Source organism: Xenopus laevis, chromosome 4L, assembly GCF_017654675.1.
Source record: "Xenopus laevis strain J_2021 chromosome 4L, Xenopus_laevis_v10.1, whole genome shotgun sequence".
Classification (NCBI taxonomy): domain Eukaryota; kingdom Metazoa; phylum Chordata; class Amphibia; order Anura; family Pipidae; genus Xenopus; species Xenopus laevis.
In genome coordinates, this window is record NC_054377.1 from 150,446,154 (window position 1) to 150,464,832 (window position 18,679).

The following is an 18,679-nucleotide window of genomic DNA, read 5'->3' on the forward strand; positions in this document are numbered from 1 at the left end:
AATCCTGGCCTGGATTCGGTGCATCCCTACCATCAGGATTAATGGACTTTATTCAAACAGCAGCCTGAGGCCTGACAGCTGCCGGGTAGATCTGTAGGTTCTGCTCGGAGGGGAATGGATTTTGGCAGTGGTTCTTTTTCGATATCCCAGCCCAAGTGAGAATGAGATCACTGGGGAAACAAGATGTATCTACACAGTGTGGCTATGGTTACCCCTGCCTGAGTAATGCCTCTCAATAGCACTGAATAGCAACATGCATAGTCAAGCTCTCCTTCCATTTATTCCCCTTTAGAAGGAATTGTGAGAGCGAGAGCATAGACCCCCTATGTGGCTTACTTAAGAAGTAAGGAAGTTGAAAGGAATGAAGAAGAAAGTCTTTAAACACTACAAATCAGAGGGGACAAAATATAAATACTATAGTATGTTTTACAAGGCAGCAATCAGTAACACAAAGATAGAAAACAAGGAACTGATTGCTTCAGAGGCAAAGACTAATTCCAAAAAAATATTTTACACATACATTGCAAGGTGAAAGTGTGGCTCCATTTAAAACAAAAAAAATATTTTTAATAGATAAGTCAGAGTTTCAGGGCCAACTTTGTAGTAGCACAGATGGCTCAGGTCTGTCTCTCTCTCACTCACAAATTTCTCAGACGCACACAGTATGGAAAACTGATGTAGCCAATTAATTCCATCCAGGATGGGGCTTCCTTGCAGAGGGATCTGGACAAACTGGCATTCTGGGCGGCTAAGTGGCGGATGGTATTCAATGTTGATAAATGTTATGCACCAAAAATATATAATGTCCTATGCCAGAATAAGCACTGTCTGCATTGTTTTTTAAAGGGGAATCTAACCCTACTATTGAGTGTTGTTCTTCGATCTACCAGGCAGCTGTTATCTTGTGTTAGGGAGCTGCTATCTGGTTACCTTCCCATTGTTCTGTTGTTTGGCTGCTGGGGGGGAAAAGGGAGGGGGTGATATCACTCCAACTTGCAGTACAGCAGTAAAGAGTGACTGAAGTTTATCAGAGCACAAGTCACATGACTTGGGGCAGCTGGGAAATTGACAATATGTCTAGCCCCATGTCAGATTTCAAAATTGAATATAAAAAAATCAGTTTGCTCTTTTGAGAAATGGATTTCAGTGCAGAATTCTGCTGGAGCAGCACTATTAACTGATTCATTTTGAAAAATAATTTTTTTCCCATGACAGTATCCCTTTAAAGAGACAAGAAATGGGAGCTCCCTGTCCAATAGAGGTTACACTCTAAGTAATGAATGGATCGTGGTCCCTCACTGCAGTCTGTATGCTGAAACAGTTAGCAGGACAACCAGTAGATGGCGACATTACCAAAGCATGTGCAATGCCAGCGAGTTTAATAAATAAACTGGCAGCCTGATGCCCCCTGAACTGATGTCGGCAGCTTCCAAGGGCCTCAATTGTGTCTCCTGGAGCAAAGGGCCCCCGGGATCATAGAGGTTGGGTCCAAAATCAAAGCAACAGACATTTTCAGAACACTTTGGCTTATGTAGTTTGACGGGCAAATTCATTTATTTTAAGGTAATTAAACATACATATTAATGATATTAACAGCAGTGAGGCTCCCCAACCCCCTGGTTGTAAGGGTCCCCTCTTCTGTACATAGTTCCATATAAATCATCGCATTGCAGTCAATGTTAGAATTTCCCTGATTCCAAAGGAAATACTTGGAATTTGCTGCTCCAGTGGTCGCCATGTGTTGGGCACCTTATTGGTCGATCAGAATAACCTTATTTCCCTTAACCCAGATATTCATCTCACTGTGTCAGTCAATTTCCTCCTTCCGAGGAGCCTGCGGGGCTGTCTGTGTGTAACTGACACTTACTTGCAACAAACCAAGCGCACAATTCACATTATGTGGCTCATTAGGAGCGAGCGGACTGGAAGCACCAAAAATTCCCAGATTTCACCTGAAATGGCCTGTGATGTTTCATAAATGGAAGGGAGTTGGAGGAAACCGATGCTTAAGCACATACAGACTATTATCCACTGTTACTATAGACACCATCTCTCCCTACTATACCTGCTATCCCACAGTCACACTCCCTTCCCAGAGACTATTATCCCACTGTTACTATAGACACCATCTCTCCCTACTATACCTGCTATCCCACAGTCACACTCCCTTCCCAGAGACTATTATCCACTGTTACTATAGGCACCATCTCTCCCTACTATACCTGCTATCCCACAGTCACACTCCCTTCCCAGAGACTATTATCCACTGTTACTATAGACACCATCTCTCCCTACTATACCTGCTATCCCACAGTCACACTCCCTTCCCAGAGACTATTATCCACTGTTACTATAGACACCATCTCTCCCTACTATACCTGCTATCCCACAGTCACACTCCCTTCCCAGAGACTATTATCCCACTGCTACTACAGGCACCATCTCTCCCTACTATACCTGCTATCCCACAGTCACACTCCCTTCCCAGAGACTATTATCCCACTGTTACTATAGGCACCATCTCTCCCTACTATACCTGCTATCCTACAGTCACACTCCCTTCCCAGAGACTATTATCTACTGTTACTATAGGCACCATCTCTCCCTACTATACCTGCTATCCCACAGTCACACTCCCTTCCCAGAGACTATTATCCACTATTACTATAGACACCATCTCTCCCTACTATACCTGCTATCCCACAGTCACACTCCCTTCCCAGAGACTATTATCCACTGTTACTATAGACACCATCTCTCCCTACTATACCTGCTATCCCACAGTCACACTCCCTTCCCAGAGACTATTATCCACTGTTACTATAGACACCATCTCTCCCTACTATACCTGCTATCCCACAGTCACACTCCCTTCCCAGAGACTATTATCCACTGTTACTATAGACACCATCTCTCCCTACTATACCTGCTATCCCACAGTCACACTCCCTTCCCAGAGACTATTATCCACTATTACTATAGACACCATCTCTCCCTACTATACCTGCTATCCCACAGTCACACTCCCTTCCCAGAGACTATTATCCACTGTTACTATAGACACCATCTCTCCCTACTATACCTGCTATCCCACAGTCACACTCCCTTCCCAGAGACTATTATCCACTGTTACTATAGACACCATCTCTCCCTACTATACCTGCTATCCCACAGTCACACTCCCTTCCCAGAGACTATTATCCACTGTTACTATAGACACCATCTCTCCCTACTATACCTGCTATCCCACAGTCACACTCCCTTCCCAGAGACTATTATCCCACTGTTACTATAGGCACCATCTCTCCCTACTATACCTGCTATCCCACAGTCACACTCCCTTCCCAGAGACTATTATCCCACTGTTACTATAGGCACCATCTCTCCCTACTATACCTGCTATCCCACAGTCACACTCCCTTCCAGAGACTATTATCCACTGTTACTATAGACACCATCTCTCCCTACTATACCTGCTATCCCACAGTCACACTCCCTTCCCAGAGACTATTATCCACTGTTACTATAGACACATCTCTCTCTACTATACCTGCTATCCCACAGTCACACTCCCTTCCCAGAGACTATTTTCCCACTGTTACTATAGGCACTGACCTTGAGAAGTGATTCAGCTCAGATATGAGATAGACTTTGCTTGAATATTCCTGATTCATAGAGTAGAACAGACATTTCTATAGAAATCACTATGGTGATGCCATTGTTTGATATTTTCCAGCTCCTCACTCCCCAGTCATTTTTACACATGCTATCTTACTCATGATATTGAAATATTTGCTTGGAGATAGTGGTGGGAATTGTCCCTGTTGTAGGTCTGGGATTTCAGCAGCAAAATATTTAGATATCAATTTGTGGCTTATTTTTCAGCCCAGAGGGAAACACAAGCACCATGGCCAGTATAATTATAGCAGCTGCTTCTTAGACAGACATCATACAGACCAGTTCTTACAATAGTTTACAATCATTTGGCCACTGGGGGTGCTGTTTTAATGTAGTCCCTGCAGAGTAATGTGTCAGGTCCAACAGATGTTTTACAGCATATCAAGCCCCCCAGTGGCTTAAAGGAGAACCACCTGGATCCTGCTGGTGCTCACATAGGTCAGGTCATTATTGTCAGAAGCACTGGCTCGAGGGCTTGATATCCTGATATACTTGATATACTGAAACCTCTATATATCAATCCATGAGAATACTACAATAAAGTGCTGGCATGTTATGAAAGTGCATTATATCCCTGAGTACTTCCTAGGAATGTGTGGCTCATGAGGCAGGAGGGAGAGGAGAGTTGAGTTCAGGGGAAGGGTCAGAACTGGCTAATATTTTCCTTTCACTCATGTGACCTAAATAAAGTACAGTAAGTTGTCTGTATCCCCTTGATACACATTCAAGGGCTGAAATGCACCAGCAGAATCCACAGCCCCCAGTTATTATTCTGGAGTCTGGTTTTAATTTATAGTATATACTACAACATATGGTAACAATGCCTGTTCAGTGTATACTGTACCCAGAACACAAAGCAGGATAAATACAGTGCCAATTCCATGTATAACAACCCAGAACACACAGCAGATAAATACAGTGCCAATTCCATGTATAAAACCCCAGAATACACATCAGGATAAATACAGTGTCAATTCCATGTATAATACCCCAGAACACACAGCAGGATAAATACAGGGCCAATTCCATGTATAATACCCCAGAACACACAGCAGGATAAATACAGTGTCAATTCCATGTATAATACCCCAGAACACACATCAGATAAATACAGTGCCAATTCCATGTATAACAACCCAGAACACACAGCAGATAAATACAGTGCCAATTCCATGTATAAAACCCCAGAATACACATCAGGATAAATACAGTGTCAATTCCATGTATAATACCCCAGAACACACAGCAGGATAAATACAGGGCCAATTCCATGTATAATACCCCAGAACACACAGCAGGATAAATACAGTGTCAATTCCATGTATAATACCCCAGAACACACAGCAGGATAAATACAGTGTCAATTCCATGTATAATACCCCAGAACCCACAGCAGGATAAATACAGGGCCAATTCCATGTATAATACCCCAGAACACACAGCAGGATAAATACAGTGCAAAATCCACGTATAATACTCCAGAACATAAAGCAGGATAAATACAGGGCTAATTCCATGTATAATACCCCAGAACACACAGCAGATAAATACAGTGTCAATTCCATGTATAATACCCCAGAACACACAGCAGGATAAATACAGGGCCAATTCCATGTATAATACCCCAGAACACACAGCAGGATAAATACAGTGCCAATTCCATGTATAATACCCCAGAACACACAGCAGGATAAATACAGTGCCAATTCCATGTATAATAACCCATAACACACAGCAGGATAAATACAGGGCCAATTCCATGTATAATACCCCAGAACACACAGCAGGATAAATACAGGGCCAATTCCATGTATAATACCCCAGAACACACAGCAGGATAAATACAGTACCAATTCCATGTATAATACCCCAGAACACACAGCAGGATAAATACAGTGCCAATTCCATGTATAATACCCCAGAACACACAGCAGGATAAATACAGTGCCAATTCCATGTATATGACCCCAGAACACATGACAGAATATTGTGCTATTTTTAATCAAATTATATATATAATCTGTTTGCTAGTTGAAGCCTATTTTAAGCCTTTTAATATTAAAAGGACAAAATGAAAGTGATGACAGTTTCCTTTTATCGAGGTTTCAGCACTAAATGTCCCAATAAAAAGACACTGATGATCAGCAGTTTAATGAGACAGTTAGTGAGGTATAAAGGAACCAGTGGTTGAGGTTGGTAAGTTTATTGCTATTGTGTCAGTAAAAAAAAACAGCCGTGAAATAAATCTCAGGCCGGCGACTTTCGCTCAATCAATGGTGATGAAAGGCCATTTACTCCCACTTTGCTCCATTTAATAGTAAAGTCATTACAGGCCATTTCTACAGGGGGAATATTGAAAGCGATGGGAGTCCAAGGTTTCCTACTGAAATATCCTGACAGCAAATTGAATTCAGTGTGAGATTAAGTTTTTATGAAGCTGAAATTAATTTACAGAATTCAATTTAACCATTAACAGTGCTATCCAACTTCTGTGGTACTGAGGGCCGGAATTTTTCTGGTCTACATGGTGGAGGGCCAATGAAATATAGTGTTGACCACTCCCTGTTTTTGTGCCACACCCACTTTAAAACACACCCATGTTAAAACAAGAACGTTGAAGACCATGTCCACATTAATGATGATAGCACACCAAACAACCAAATGGTTGGTGCTCACTTCCGGTGTGTCACTTATCACTTATATGTTAAAAATGTAAGTTATGTTAAAACATACCCTTAAATCCATATGCCTCATCTTCCCTGTGGATAACACAACACCCCCCACCCAGCATATGAAAACCTTAGGGGTCCCTACCAACAATTTCCAAATGCTAACAAACCCCCAGAAAATACCATACCAGGCTTATATCCCACAGGTAGCATAGGCAGAGTATGGCACACACAGGGAACAAAGGACAGGCAGAGTATGACACACACAGGGAGCATAGGGCAAGCAGAGTATGGCACACACAGGGAGCATAGGGCAAGCAGAGTATGGCACAGACAGGGAACAAAGGACAGGCAGAGTATGACACACACAGGGAGCAAAGGACAGGCAGAGTATGACACACACAGGGAGCAAAGGACAGGCAGAGTATGACACACACAGGGAGCATAGGACAGGCAAAGTATGACACACACAGGGAACACAGGGCAGGCAGAGTATGGCACACACAGGGAGCATAGGTCAGGCAGAGTATGGCACACACAGGGAGCATAGGAAAGGCAGAGTATGGCACACACAGGGAGCAAAGGACAGGCAGATTATGGCACACACAGGGAGCATAGGACAGGCAGAGTATGGCACACACAGGGAGCATAGGACAGGCAAAGTATGACACACACAGGGAGCATAGGTCAGGCAGAGTATGGCACACACAGGGAGCATAGAGAAGGCAGAGTATGACACACACAGGGAGCATAGGGCAGGCAGAATATGACACACACAGGGAAAAAAGGGCAGGCAGAGTATGACACACACAGGGAGCATAGGGAAGGCAGAGTATGGCACACACAGGGAGCATAGGGCAGGCAGAGTATGACACACACAGGGAGCATAGGGCAGGCAGAATATGACACACGCAGGGAGCATAGGACAGACAGAGTATGGCACACACAGGGAGCATAGGGCAGGCAGAGTATGGCACACACAGGGAGCATAGGGCAGGCAGAGTATGACACACACAGGGAGTATAGGGCAGGCAGAGTATGACACACACAGGGAGCATAGGGCAGGCAGAGTATGGCACACACAGGGAGTATAGGGCAGGCAGAGTATGACACACACAGGGAACATAGGGCAGACAGAGTATGGCACACACAGGGAGCATAGGGCAGGCAGAGTAAGCCGGCAATAATGTGAATCGGTGATGGGATTGCTTTGGAGGCAATTTTGGGCGATTTTGGAAATTCGAAGCAATCCTGTTGGCAATTCATATTCTTGCTGGTGGGAAGGCAGTGCGGGGACATTAGTCGCCCGCAGTAGAGTAGATTTGTCGCTGCGTGACTAATCTCCCCATCTGCCACCACTCCAATATGTACTACATACAGTGACACAGTGCTGGTGCCCCATTAGCATTTTGAATAAAGTGTGAACAGGTGAACAATGTGGCAGTTTCAGTCTGGGTCTCAGGTAGAACAGTACAGGCCTTTAGGATATAAACAATAGAGGTGTGTACAGCAAGCCATTTGCTAACCCCCCACAAAATTAAAGGGGATGTTTAACCTTCACTCTCTATCTTCACTACTAGCTATCTTTATATTTGTTATATGTTTGATTTATAGTAGAACAACTGATAGCTACAATCTCAGCCATAAAGCTGGGCAAGACTGCTGTTCTGGGGGGCAGAAAGGAAGACTTACCCCTAGAGAAGCACAAAAGTGACTTTTGCCCATAGTCAAACAATATTTGGTATTATTACATATATTCCAGAGAGGAATTAGTTACTCGGGGGAGGAGCTAGTTAAGCTCAATAGAGCCACTCCTGTGGAACAAAAGGATCAGTTGCCCTTTAGATTGGATGTGAAGTTTAATTACTGAGAATGGAAAGACTTTACGTGCCCAGGAATAGAAGGCGATATGCCAGGTTCCCTTTCCTTGAAGCTTTCTGGATCCCTGGGCCCAATGCAAATATATTCCATCATTCACACGTCCCCCGCGTGCTCCTATTACACTGTTAATGAGCCTGAAATAAATGTTCCACTCTAACAAACCCCGAATCACACGGAAAACCATTACAGACTGCAGCGAGCAGCCCCCAGTCCCTGCCAGAATCACTGCCACGCTGTTGTTATTTTTGGGGGGGTTAAATGAAGAAGGTGCTGTATGCCCATTTATTATTGTGTAACAGCTCTGTCCTTGAACCAGTTGCACCCATAATGACACCCTCCCGGCTGAGCGCTGACTAATTCCTTGGTGCTGCCTAGGTGGGCTGGGCACTGTTTAGAGGGGCATTCTGGGAATGGGCAGATTGGGGTGGTAACATGGTACAGAGAATGGAACATAGTACAGATATGGGATCCATTATCCGGAAACCCATTATACAAAAAGGTCTGAATTACAGAAAGGCTGTCTGCCATAGACTCCATAATCAAATCATAATCATATAATCAAATAATCCAAATTTTGAAAAATGATTTCCTTTTTCTGTGTAATAATAAAACAGTAGCTTGTACTTGATCCTAACTAAGAAATAATTAATCCTTATTGGAGGCAAAACCAGCCTATTGGGTTTATTTAATGTTTACATGATTTTCTAGTAGACTTAAGGTATGAAGACCAAATTACGGAAAGATCCGTTATCCGGAAATCTTCAGATCCCAAGCATTCTGGATAACTGGTCCCATAGCTGTACCACATTACTAATGGCGTCTGACTGTCACCGGCTGTAGTTGTATTAGTGCAATAAGTGAATGGGGTGCAGCCACATTTGGACACACAGTGCCACCTTTATTGATGATCCCAGATTTTACAGCTGTGGAACTGTGGGGGTGGGGAGTGGGTTGAGGTCTCGTGCCAAGTGGCAGACACAACTGTCCCCCTGCATCTAATGCTACTGTGCCCTGTAGGTGGAATGGGATTAGCTGCTTGCATATTCATTGCTTCAAGCCAATCCCTTCACTTACATTAAATTATTCCCCATTTGAAATGTTTAAAGGAAAACTTTACCCCAAAATGAATATTTCAGCAACAGATAGTTTATATCATATTAAGTGACATATTAAAGAATCTTATCAAACTGGAATATATATTTAAGCAAATATTGTCCTTTTACATCTCTTGCCTTGAACCCCCATTTCATGATGATCTGTGTGCTGCCTCAGAGGTCACCTGACCAGAAATACTGCAGCTCTATCTGTAACAGGAATAGGTCACCTGACCAGAGATACTGCAGCTCTAACTGTAACAGGAAGACATCACCTGACCAGAAGTACTGCAGCTCTAACTGTAACAGGAAGAGATCACCTGACCAGAAATACTGCAGCTCTAACTGTAACAGGAAGAGATCACCTGACCAGAAATACTGCAGCTCTAACTGTAACAGGAAGTGATCACCGGACCAGAAATACTGCAGCTCTAACTGTAACAGGAAGATATCACCTGACCAGAAATACTGCAGCTCTTACTGTAACAGGAAGAGATCACCTGACCAGAAATACTGCCGCTCTTACTGTAACAGGAAGAGATCACCTGACTAGAAATACTACAACACTAACTGTAACAGGAAGAAGTGTGGGAGCAAAAGACACAACTCTGTCTGTTAATTGGCTCATGTGACCTAACATGTATGGTTGGTTTGGTATGTTTGTGTGCACCGTGAATCCTGTGAACCCAGGGGGCGGCCCTTATTTTTTAAAATGGCAATTTTCGATTTATGATTAGACAATGGCACATACTACTAGAAAAGTATATTATTATGAAAATGGTTTATTTACATGAAACAGGGTTTTACATATGAGGTGTTTTATGCAATATCTTTTTATAGAGACCTACATTGTTTGGGGGGTATAGTTTTCCTTTAATTTGACATGCCCCCCTTCCACATATAAACATACATACATACACACTATACACACTATACCCATCTTACTTGTCACTAATTTAACTGGTACAGTTTATTTAATATTTTATATAGTAACACAGTAACATAGTAAGTTAAGTTAAAAAAAGACACACGTCCATCAAGTTCAACCTTTTAACTTTTGGCCTAACTGTCAGTTGATCCAGAGGAAGGCAAAAAACATCTGAAGCCTCTCCAATTTGCCTCAGAGGGTGAAAAATTGGGCCCCAGACTCTCCTCTCATCCAACATCATTCATGGGGTCCCTGGGTGAATGCAGCAGTAAAGTTTGAAGGATGCTCTTGAGGTTAAAGTGTGAGCTCTGGGGATCAGCTCAGCATGGCACAAAATGCCGTTAAAGTGTTTAAGTCTGTGACTTGATTATTTTTAATGGGAGCCCCGGCTGGGAGTTGAGCATAGGCTTATAAACAGCAAATATAAACAGTCAGTGTGAGCAATGAGAAGGCGCAGGGAGTCGAGAGCATCTGGATCCCCGCTGTCCCTGGCTAGGTGGTCCCATAAATCTGAGAAGCTGATGAGCTGCCCAGTCACTCATTGGCAGGCTGCCTGATTAATTCTTCACCCCCCCCCCACCAACATCATAGGAACTTCCACAGTCTTGTCATCCTCTGGGGTCTCATGTCAAATTTAATTTTTTTCCCTTGATGTTATGACACACACTTACTACAGGTAGGTGCATGTATTAGGCACGGCAATGGGCACAAAATTGCCTCTCTTTGAATCTGGTGCCCATAGGTGCTGCCTGTTTGTGCCTATTGAATAACATTGGAGTGCCCTTGTTCTGCCTCTGGGCTGCCGGTGACTCAAATAGGTGCTGGTGCAGTCTTTGTGCCCTTAGCATGGGGTGCATAGATTTGTCATGTATTAAAGGGAGTGTAATGACACTGAGATGCTGGGAAATCAAACTGCATTGTGGGCAATAATATTATAGGACACTGGGACAGGTCTGCAGGTCTGGACTGAGATTCAAAATGTGCCCTGGCATTTCAGCTACACAGAGGCCCAAACAGCACCCCACCAGCCCAATAATTAGTGCCTGTCTATGGCAACTTACAGCAGCCCCTCTGGCATTTGCCAGAACCCACAGATTGCCAGTCCGAGCCTGCAGGTCTGTTAGGGGCCACAATTTGAGATTCTGAGAGTGACACTCTATTTTTTGATGGAACGAAGCCAGTCTCAGTTTGGCCACTAGAGGGCAATATTTTATGACATTCTTTATTAGAGGTGTGGTTCACCTTTATGTTTATTTAGTATGTTATAGAATAGTCCATGTCTTGCAACTTTTCACTTGGTCTTCAGTATTAATTTTTTTTATAATTTTTCAATCATTTGCCTTCTTCATCTTCTGACTCTTTCCAGCTTTCCAATGGGGGTCACTGACCCCATCTTAAAATAAATGCTCTGTAAGGCTACAAATGTATTGTTGTTGCTACTGTTTATTACTCATCTTTCTATTCAGGCCTCTCCTATTCATATTCCAGTCTCTTATTCAAATCAATGCATGGTTGCTAGGGGAATTTGGACTGGAGAGCTGAACTGGAGAGCTGCTGAATAAAAAGCTAAATAACTCAAAAATCCAGGGCCGCTCCGGAATGAAGCAAGGTGAGAATCTTGCCTCAGGTGGCACGGAATGGCCAGGCAAAAAGCCACCTCTGGTAACTTTTAGAGCCAAATTTTCGTTTTTTAAAAACTGAAATTCGGCTCTTCTAGTGCAGCGAGCGCAAAAGCACTCACTGCACTAGCGATGCGGCCCCTCCTCCACCCGCTCCGACGCTAGAAGTTAGAAGCGCAGAGCACGAGGGGGGGCGGCATTGGGGCTGCTGCCTCTGAAACGTTTCTGCAAAAACCACAAATAAAAAATTAAAACCAATTGTAAATTGTCTCAGAATATCACTCTCTACAATCTACATCATACTTACAGCTGATTTAAAAGTGAACAACCTCCAAGTTGGGTCAATTGATTGGCAGCTGTCGCCAGTATTAATCGACACACTCAGCCTTGTGTATTGAAAAACCTACAGTAACATGATTTAGTCAACATTTATAGACAAATACAACTAACCAGCAGTCACAGTTTCCCTTTAAATCCTTCTGTATTTGTGTAAGTCATGTTATCTTGCCCTTGCCTCTACTTCCCCTTAAATCCCAAGAAACAGAGGCATTTATTCTGCCCTGCTTTATGGCAGCTGAGATTCTAGCTATCTGTATAACAGAACATTCTGTCCCAGTGGCTGCACAGATCCCATCTGATCCCCATTGTGAGCAGCAGTCCTGTCCTGCTTTATGGCAGCTGAGATTCTAGCTATCTGTATAACAGAACATTCTGTCCCAGTGGCTGCACAGATCCTCTCTGATCCCCATTGTAAGCAGCAGTCCTGTCCTGCTTTATGGCAGCTGAGATTCTAGCTATCTGTATAACAGAACATTCTGTCCCAGTGGCTGCACAGATCCTATCTGATCCCCGTTGTAAGCAGCAGTCCTGTCCTGCTTTATGGCAGCTGAGATTCTAGCTATCTGTATAACAGATCATTCTGTCCCAGTGGCTGCACAGATCCTATCTGATCCCCGTTGTAAGCAGCAGTCCTGTCCTGCTTTATGGCAGCTGAGATTCTAGCTATCTGTATAACAGAGCATTCTGTCCCAGTGGCTGCACAGATCCTATCTGATCCCCATTGTAAGCAGCAGTCCTGTCCTGCTTTATGGCAGCTGAGATTCTAGCTATCTGTATAACAGAACATTCTGTCCCAGCAGCTGCACAGATCCTATCTGATCCCCATTGTAAGCAGCAGTCCTGTCCTGCTTTATGGCAGCTGAGATTCTAGCTATCTGTATAACAGAACATTCTGTCCCAGTGGCTGCACAGATCCTATCTGATCCCCATTGTAAGCAGCAGTCCTGTCCTGCTTTATGGCAGCTGAGATTCTAGCTATCTGTATAACAGAACATTCTGTCCCAGTGACTGCACAGATCCTATCTGATCCCCATTGTAAGCAGCAGTCCTGTCCTGCTTTATGGCAGCTGAGATTCTAGCTATCTGTATAACAGAACATTCTGTCCCAGTGGCTGCACAGATCTTATCTCAACACCCCCTCGTCTTGGGACACATATAAAGCCCTAAATGAGCCTTGAGGTGTTGATATAATCTCTTGTTTATGTTCCCATGTGACTAGAGCAGTTGCAGTTACATAAGTCTCTATTACATAGCAGTGCAGTTTAGGCTGCGGCTGGCAGGTAGGTATTGGGTATCACAAGACTTCCATTACTGACTATTCATGTGAATGTGGTGTTTACCAAACAAAGAGAAAATGTAACCCCAAATATATATATATATAGAGTTGCAGGAAATCCCTAGGTCTGATGGGAGAGCGAGACATGGGTATGTGACAGTGGGGAATGCCGGGGGTCTCTACCATAAACACCATCTCACCCCCAGCTCTTGTTTTTCAGGCTTAAATGGGAACCGAAGAAGAAATTCTCCTTTTTCCCTTCTCCAAAAGACTGGAACTTCCGAGGGGTAAGACCTTGTTATGGTACTCTCTCCTGGAATTTGAATATCTTTGTGTTATGGGTTTAATTGTAAATCTCAAGGGAAACGGAAGAAGAAGAGAGAGATGAAAATCGAGGTGTCAGAATTAAAGGGAAACTTCATCCAAATAATTTTTTCTGCATAACAAAAGAAAATATTTGTTTCAAACGTCCATTCATTCCTCATTCTCACTGGGTGTAAATGTAATTGCTATTGTCTGTCAGTGTCGGTTCTGACTCTTGACACTTTGTAGCAGAAGCCAACTTATTAAATGTCTTAGACTTAGAGGAGAAACTTCTGCTTCATTGTTTCAAAAGAACACAAAGGGGTAAAAATGTGGAGTGTGAAAACCCCAACAGCCTGTATTCCATTGCCTTTATATTACCGTTAAACCTCAGAATGCAAATCCCTTGATATAAAAGAGCGGCTGCTGAGATGTATCTGTAGATATTTATCTCTCTAGAGGTCTCAGGAACTGTCAGATATTAGAGATAGAGGCAGCTGTGGTTTTATTTGACTTCCACAGCTCTTCGGTTCAAGTGAATGACAAACAGGGTGCAGCCCCCCCCAACGACACCCGTTGATTTCAAGCCTGAAACAAGTACAGTCAGGCGTTTCCCATTCAAGTCAATGAGAGGCAACAGGAGGGGATTTCAGATTCAGTTGAAAAGCAGCCCATGTTCACTCTACGTCCTCTCACCTGCCATTGGATTTGAAGATTATCTTCCCTTTTAATTCACTGCACCGGCTCCCTATCTATTCTGCTTCATCAGCAATCCTCCTAAGATAATTATTTATAAAGGGAAAGCTGCTGTTTAGATTCTGTGGGTGGCTGGGAAATGTCATGCAGATATTAGTGTACGATGTGCAAGGCTTGAGCCTTAAAAGGCGTGTAAAGGCAAAAAAATAAAATCTTTAATGAAAAAGAAACCTATCTCCAATATACTTTAATTAAAAAATATGTACCGTTTTTATAAGAAACCTGACTGTATGCAGTGAAATTCTCCCTTCATTTACTGCTGTGGATAGGAATTGTCAGACGGTCCCTAACTGCTCTGCAGGGAAACAATCATACTTATGAGCAGCAGGGGGAGCCCTCGCCTTACTTCCCAGCCATGCAGAACTCAAGCAGCTTTGTTTGTTTCCCTGTAGAGCAGTCGGCGACTGTGTAGAGATTTGTATTGGATTTTATTTTTGCCTTTACTTCCCCTTTACTTTTTCCAACTCCAGCTGCAGGGACAAAGATCATGGAGCCAGATTTAAACAGATAAACTGGGATTCTATTTGGAGGATTATTTTGCTGCAGCCACTGGTTCTGCAGAGTTGGAGAAAGTTTGTATTAAACAATATAAAAACTATAAAATCCACATTAGATTACATGACAACACAGGGCCCAGTGCAGTCTGTATATTCTGATTATTAATCAGTCTTGTTGTATCGGCTTCTGGCAGATATTATTTGACTTGTGCTGTTTTGATCATTTATGACTATCCCTAAGCAGCCCAGATCACACTGAGCATGTGCACAGTCTTGGTCTTGCAAAGATGTATAACAAAATTAAAAGATGGTGGCCCCCTGTGGCCAACTTTGAGAGAATAAATCATTTGTTTGATTAGGCTTGTGGTGCAGTAAGTTCATGTTTATGTTTAGTATACAAAATACAGCATTTCTAGCATTATTCTATTTTAGACTTTACTTCCCCTTTAAAGGGTCCACCTCTTCTTTCCTAAATCTCAGCCCCCCCCACCCCAGATGTAAAAATGGCACCTGTATCAACAAATCAGGAACAATGCCTTTCAGTAGTAACGGGCGGATACATTCGCCAGGCGGATACATTTGTGAAACTGTCGAGAAAATTTGCGGACGAAAAATCCGCTGTGTTAAAACAATTTAGGCACGAGTTAACTATAGAGGTGTAACTATAGAGGAAGCAGGGTGGGCCCAGAGAAAAGGAGGGCCTATAGCTAACAAGAACCCCCTCTTCCTCAGCCGCGACGGGGAAGCAGAGTGCAAGTCAGCATGGGCGGAGAGTGGGCGGGTCAGATGGGGAGTGGGCAGAGTCTGGCTGAAATCATGGCGGGAAGTGGGCGGAAGGATGAGTATCCTCCCGCCCACTTCTCATAGGGGCCCAGTGCACTGTAGTTACACCACTGGTAGGTAGGTTTAGTAGGTAACGTTGTACCAGGTCCCCCAGGGTCAACGAGAGAACCTGATCTCAAGGGCTTCCCATGTATTCATGTTAGTAGAGGTCAATGGCCAGTGGGCATGGTTATTGGTATGGCAGCTTCAGCCAGAATTAGGGCAAAAGGACTGGAAGTGCAGCACTGGTGCAACACACAAATGCGGGAGTTAAAAAGTGGACAGATAAGATTGGGGCCCACCAGGATTTTCCCGCTACCCCAGTGCATTGAACTGCCCAGCCACAACCTCCCTACATCCCCTTACCACCACGTACCTTATTTCTTCTTCTTGCATCCGCACCTGGCGCTGGGTGGGAGGTCAGGGGGCAGATCACAAGATTTCAGGAGGGGTCAGAGAGGCCCAACAATTTTTTTCCCAGTGTCCTGCCGACCAAGTCCAACCCTGATGTTATCCATCTGCCCCCCCATTGATTCAACAAATAAATCAAAAGTGAAGTAACTAAAAAGTCAATCTATTGCATAAATGTGAATGGTAGGAATGTTCTGGGCAGGCAATATCCAATCACAGCCCTACTATGTATAACACAGTTATAACTGGGAATACATGAGATTTAGCTGGAAAACCAACGCACAATTGGCACACGGGGCCCGGGGTGAGATAATCTGTTTAAACTGTACAACGTCCGGCACGTTTGTTAAATAGGAACACTTAAAAATAGAGAGGGATAAGTGGGAATGATAATGATGATAGAGGAGTTTCCCGAATGGGACTTCTCTGGAAATAATTGTTTAGAAGTGAAACCTCAGATATGGAAGTGGCCATTTGTCAGCGTTACATCTAATGCCTGCGCAACGTGACCGTTATCACAAACGGCTTTTTATAGAGAGAGACATAAACTATCCACGGGCGAGAGATAAACACAGCGTGAAAATTACCGAAAGTCCCGTCACCGAGCCTCCGCCTCGGCAAATGAGATATCGGCTCAGCACAAATCCGCATTCTTTTAAAATATTACAGACATTTATCTCAAGAAATGTTCTGCCTTTGCTTTAAATCATTTGCCTCGTTTAGCGGAAAATATATTTTTTTTTTATTCCTCCTCTTTCTATTCAGGCCTCTCCTATTCACATTCCAAACTGCTGCTGAATTAAAAGCTAATTAAAGGGATACTGTCATGGGAAAAAAAAATTTTTTCAAAATTAATCAGTTAATAGTGCCGCTCCAGCAGAATTCTGCACTGAAATCCATTTCTCAAAAGAGCAAACAGATTTTTTTATATTCAATTTTGAAATCTGACATGGGGCTAGACATATTGTCAATTTCCCAGCTGCCCCAAGTCATGTGACTTGTGCTCTGATAAACTCCAATCACTCTTTACTGCTGTACTGCAAGTTGAAGTGATATCACCCCCTCCCTTTCCCCCCCAGCAGCCAAACAAAAGAACAATGGGAAAGTAACCAGATAACAGCTCCCTAACACAAGATAACAGCTGCCTGGTAGATCTAAGAACAACACTCAATAGTAAAAACCCATGTCCCACTGAGACACATTCAGTTACATTGAGAAGGAAAAACAGCAGCCTGCCAGAAAGCATTTCTCTCCTAAAGTGCAGGCACAAGTCACATGACCAGGGGCAGCTGGGAAATTGACAAAATGTCTAGCCCCATGTCAGATTTCAAAATTGAATATAAAAAAAATCTGTTTGCTCTTTTGAGAAATGGATTCAGTGCGAATTCTGCTGGAGCAACACTATTAACTGATGCGTTTTGAAAAAATTTTTTTTTCCCATGACAGTATCCCTTTAAGTCACAAATAATAAAAAAATGAGAACCAATTGCAAATTGTCTCAGAATATCACGCTCTATATCATACTAAAAGTTAATTTAAAGGTCAACAACACTGAGTTGAGAGGGAAAACTCTCAGTGACTATGAACAGCTGTCTCTAATTCACGTGGCTCTAGGCAGCTCTCTCGCCTCTCTGCGGCCATTTTTTTGGAAGCAGAAGAAAGATGCGGATACCTGGAGAATAAACAGGCCTGCCATCATTTATAGACTTTCATCAGGATGCCAGATACTCCAGGACACATCTCAGGGAACATTGGAGAGCAGCACAGGGGGGACGTGAGGATAAAGAGGTTTTATTCTCTAGAAACAGCATTGGCTGCTCTACCCCAGTAAAGGTAGTGGCAAAACATGCCCAGATTTGGTCTGGTAGTGTACCTGATATATGCCATAGTGCCCACGTGTCTGGGCATGGATGCCAGGTCAACGAGGCATTGAACATGATCTGATATATCTGAAAACGTCAGCTGACTGAGCACCATTTTTGGCAAGTGCAGCGGCTGTGTGAGACTTCCATCAAGGGTTGGAAACTGGCAGTTGCAGGTCTGTAGTGAGGAGTGACTTGCTGGGAGTTAGTGCCACATGTAGCTTTATAATAGACCTGAGCTGCCTTTCACTGTGCCCATCCCCTGTGTTAGTCAGTTAGATACCCATGCTTCTTTTATTAGCCGGGTGCTCCTTGATGTCCCCATTTGAAAATCCCATACAGTAGTGATATGTGGGTCAACTTAAACTGGACCCACACTCAACATTAACACGGCCCAGCAATGCTCACACACAATCCTAACCCGGTGCGCTCCTTCATTTATGTACCACCTCCACCCTGGCACAAGTAAATCGAGATTTATCAAACCTTTACCCTGAGAACAATTCGAATTCGACTATTCCGCGCCTAAAACCTGCCGAGTTTA

General features: G+C 43.4%; 1 protein-coding gene across 1 annotated transcript in view; it reads left to right on the forward strand.

Moving 5' to 3' along the window:
• The window catches only part of arhgef3.2.L (Rho guanine nucleotide exchange factor 3 L homeolog), a 175,666-nt gene that overhangs the window by 25,249 nt on the left and 131,738 nt on the right, over positions 1 to 18,679 (forward strand). The window contains exon 2 of the mRNA XM_018240358.2: positions 13,705 to 13,771. Within this exon, the coding sequence (XP_018095847.1) occupies positions 13,705 to 13,771 (67 nt within the window). The remainder of the gene's footprint in view (positions 1 to 13,704; positions 13,772 to 18,679) is intronic.